This window comes from Trichosurus vulpecula, chromosome 1 (assembly GCF_011100635.1).
Source record: "Trichosurus vulpecula isolate mTriVul1 chromosome 1, mTriVul1.pri, whole genome shotgun sequence".
In the NCBI taxonomy this organism is placed as follows: Eukaryota; Metazoa; Chordata; class Mammalia; order Diprotodontia; family Phalangeridae; genus Trichosurus; species Trichosurus vulpecula.
In genome coordinates this window covers 33,521,761-33,525,860 of record NC_050573.1, presented here as the reverse complement: position 1 = coordinate 33,525,860, position 4,100 = coordinate 33,521,761, and the positions used below count along the sequence as shown (strand labels likewise).

At 51.1% G+C, this 4,100-nt stretch overlaps 1 protein-coding gene across 1 annotated transcript; it reads left to right on the top strand.

Moving 5' to 3' along the window:
* Positions 1-1,355: 1,355 nt before the first annotated feature.
* LOC118853638 (disintegrin and metalloproteinase domain-containing protein 1a-like) lies at positions 1,356-3,835 on the top strand. The gene is given in 2 exon segments (XM_036763847.1): positions 1,356-2,601; positions 2,604-3,835. Coding segments are annotated over 2 exon segments (2,478 nt in total).
* Positions 3,836-4,100: the final 265 nt, after the last annotated feature.

The following is a 4,100-nucleotide window of genomic DNA, read 5'->3' as shown; positions in this document are numbered from 1 at the left end:
CCCATATTACAGTTGAGGAAATGTAGCCTTAGAGAGGTTATGTAGCTTGCAGCTAGAGGGCGCCACAGCACCCTTGAGTTCAAATTTAGCTTAGATCCTTCTTAGCTGTGTGACTCTGGGCAAGTCGCTCAGCCTCTGTCTGCCATAGTTTCCTCAACTGTAAATGGGGATCATAACAGCACCTGCCTCCCAAGATTGTTGTCGGGATCAAATTGGATCATATTTGTAAATGCTCAGCACGGCACATAGTAGGTGCTATATACACGCTTGTTTCCTCATCCAAGAACATATGGGGGACTCAGAAGAGAGGATTTGAATCCAGGAGTTTCATGACTTTAAGTCCATCATTCATTCCACACTGACCCCTAGGATACCTGCCCTCCCAGCTACTCTAAACCATGCATTAATAGAAGTGACCACATTATTTGGATGCCAAGTCATCTGTTTTCCTGGGCACAAGCAGAGAGCACTTACAATTTTTCTGGTCCTTATGTGCCCCCTGTTTGAGGCCATTCTATTTTTATCTGGGGTCTCATAACAGTGACCTCAACTGTCATTGGCATGTGGCAGGCAAGGAGGATGCAAAGTGCCCATGTCCTCCGAGAGAAGGGAGAACATCAGGGTGCCAGAGGCAGATTCAGCCCCTCAAAGAGGGTGTGTAGATGCCCAGGGGATGCTCTGAAGTCACCATCAGATTAGAAGTCGAGCCTAAAACCCCTTTGAGGCCAAGGAGGCAAGGCACTGAGCCTCCCGAGAGGGACAGTGGGGAATAGAGTAGGGGATGGGGTGGTATTTGAGAGCAGGAAGAGTGAGCAGAGAGCTCTGGGGCCCAGCTCACAGACCTGGCCTGGCCCTGGAACTGTTGGATTCTTAGAGTTGGCAAGGCAACCGGTGCCTGGCACCGTGGGGGAGGGGTGTTTTTTCATGTTGACCAGGGCTAAGGAAGGGGTGAGAGGTGATTTTATTATCTTTTTGTCCCAAGCCCAGTTCAGGACTGGGGTACTATTTGGTATAGCCTTCTTTGGGGGCAAGAGAAAGGTCAGGATTGAGCCCAGAGTGATCTTGGAAGTGCTAGAGCTGTTGCTGACCTAGGGAGATCACAGAATCAGACTGTGGCAAGGGCCAGAAGGCAGATCTGCAGAGAGTGGACGGAAGGAGGCAGAAAGTCACCTGAGGACCTGCGGTCTTTTGCGGGTAGCCTGCAGAGGTCTGAGGGCAAGGACCATGTCATTGAACCAAAGGTGAGGCACTCGAGGACAGAGGCCCAAGCTGCTTCACATGGGCCATGTCTGTGGCTACAGCTCCAGTTACTCCAACTACATCTCCTGGCCTCTCTCCCAGGGATCCACGTGGCCATGGGTGAGACTAGAAAAAAACATCTACTCAAAGGGCACCAGATGAAGGTCTGGCGCCTTGGCCTGGGCTCCTCCATCATTAGCCTGGAGATCATCTTTCTGTGGGTGGTCATGCTTCTCACAGGCACATCCTGTACCCAGGGGTCTTACTCTTATTATGAAATAGTCATCCCCAGGAAATTAGTAACATTCAAAAGCAGGGAAGAATCAATAGAAAAGCTGTCCTACATATTACTAATGAGAGGGAAAAGGCAAGTAATTCAGCTGAGGTTGAAAAGAGGATTGTTCATCAAGAGCTTCCCTGTCTACACCTACACCAAAGATGCCCTAGTTCTGGACATGCCTTTTCTCCAGGATGACTGCTATTACGATGGGTACGTGGAAGGTGAGCGGCGTTCCCTAGTTTCAGTCAGCACCTGCTCAGGCCTCAAAGGCGTGATAACTATAGAGAAATCAGTCTATGGCATCGAGCCCATTGGCACCTCAAAGAATTTTGAACATGTCTTGTACCACTTGGATGGGGATGTAAGAGGCTCCTGTAAAGTCAAAGGAGAAGATACCCCAAAGTCTACACTCAATCTGCAACCAAGAAGGGACGAGGATTATGGCTATGAAGAAGTTAAATTTCTCAACTACATCTGGTCACACACCAAGTACGTGGAGATGTTTGTTGTGGTTGACAATAGGCGGTTTCAAATGTGGAATAGCAACGTGACCAAGACAGTTCGGATGGTGATGGACGCCCTCGCCCACGTTAACACCTACAGCCAGGGAATCCACGTCAAGGTGGTCCTGATAGGTTTGGAGATCTGGACAGAGAGGGACCAGGTGAGGATTTCTGGGGACTTGCGGGAAGTGCTGCACAATTTCAACCACTGGAGAGAAGAGGAGCTGGTCAGGCGGGCAAAGCATGATGTTGCCCATCTCATAGTGGGCTATGATCCAGGAGAGTCCAGGGGGGAAGCATTTCTCAATGGGGCCTGTGTGCCTGAGCTTGCAGCAGCAGTCGAATCTTTCTCCCATGAAGATCCTACTGTGTTTGCAGTGCTCATGGTCCATGAGCTGGGGCATAACCTGGGCATGAAGCATGACCACCTGGCCTGCATGTGTCCTGACCAGCCATCCTGCATCATGCTTGGAACTATCAGCTTTGAGAGCAGTTTCAGCAACTGTAGCTTGGAGGATTTCTATGAATTCCTGCGGCGGCACAAAGGGTCCTGCCTCTATGACAAGCCAGTGCCCAGGGGATGGTCAGGAAGCCCTTCTGTGGGGACCACATAGTAGACCTAGGGGAGGAGTGTGACTGTGGCAGTCATCGTGACTGTATGAAGGACCCGTGCTGCCTGCCCTCTTGCCAGATGAGGCCGGGCTCAGACTGTGCTTTTGGACCCTGCTGCAGAAAGTGCAAGTTTCTGAAGGCGGCCACGCCCTGTCGTCCCAGCGTGGATGAGTGTGACCTCCCTGAATACTGTAATGGCAGCTCCATGTGGTGCCAGCCTGACACCTACAAGCAAGATGGCACCCCCTGCAGGGGTGAAGGTTACTGCTACCAGGGGCAGTGCAGGAGCCTGCAGAGCCAGTGTGTGGAGGTGTTTGGGGAGGGCTCCAGAGCTGCCCGGCACAGCTGTTACCATCACTTGAACAGCCAGGGGGACAGGTTTGGGAACTGTGGCAGTGGGCAGAAAGGCTTACACAAGGTGTTTGTCAAGTGTGAGCCCGAGGATGTCATGTGTGGGAGGCTGCTGTGTGAGGACATCCCAAGGTTACCCCAAACAAGGAACCACCACACTCTCATCCAGATCCCCCTCGAAGATACCTGGTGCTGGGGGGTAGACCTCTTTGAGGATGTGGATCTCCCTGATGGAGGGGCCGTGAGGGCGGGCACCTTGTGTGGCCCCCAGAAGATCTGTCTCAACCACACGTGCTCTGATGTGCAGGTGCTGCAGTATGACTGTGAGCCAGAGGCCATGTGTCATGGCAGAGGAGTATGCAACAACCTCAAGCATTGTCACTGTGATGATGGCTATGCCCCTCCCACATGTGACTCCATGGGCTTTGGGGGTAGTGTGGATAGTGGCCCCCCTCCGGAGGTTGGAACTTCCCTGGAGGTCAGAGCCCCATTTCCTGTTCAAAACAACCTTTCCACTCAAGCTGTCCACTTAGATATGCCTCGTGCTATTACCCCTGCTGCCAAATCTGATATACATGAGATAGGTTCTGAAGCCCCCCTTCTCAGCTTTGGTCCCACCATTGAGGGTGGTCCAGAGGGCACAAGGTGTCCAGATTGTTCATCCAAGAAAGCTTACCAAAAATTCCCAGCTGTCATTGTTATGATGTCAGCCTTGATTGTCAATATAATCCTCCTCATAGGTCTGTATTCCATTATCTTTGTGCTCTTTTTCTCTAGGTCAGGTGGGGCTAATAAAGAACATGCTGAAATTTATGAAGCTCATGAAAGAATGAACCCACCTCCTCCATAAGGGGGCTGATGTGCTCAGCATGCCATGGAGTGAGGTGCAGGGACACCTGCCTTCCTGGAAGTAATGGTGCCCATGACCTGGTCAGGGCACTAGGAATGGGACACACCATGGAAGAGGAAGTGGGATGGCTGTCCTAGAAAAATGTGTGCATGTCTTTTGTTGTTTTCCCTGAGACAGAGAGGTTTTGAATAAAAGAATAAGTCAAATGGTGTCCTTAGATGACATATTTTTTCCGGTGACTTGGAATTGTCGGAACTCTGGAAGG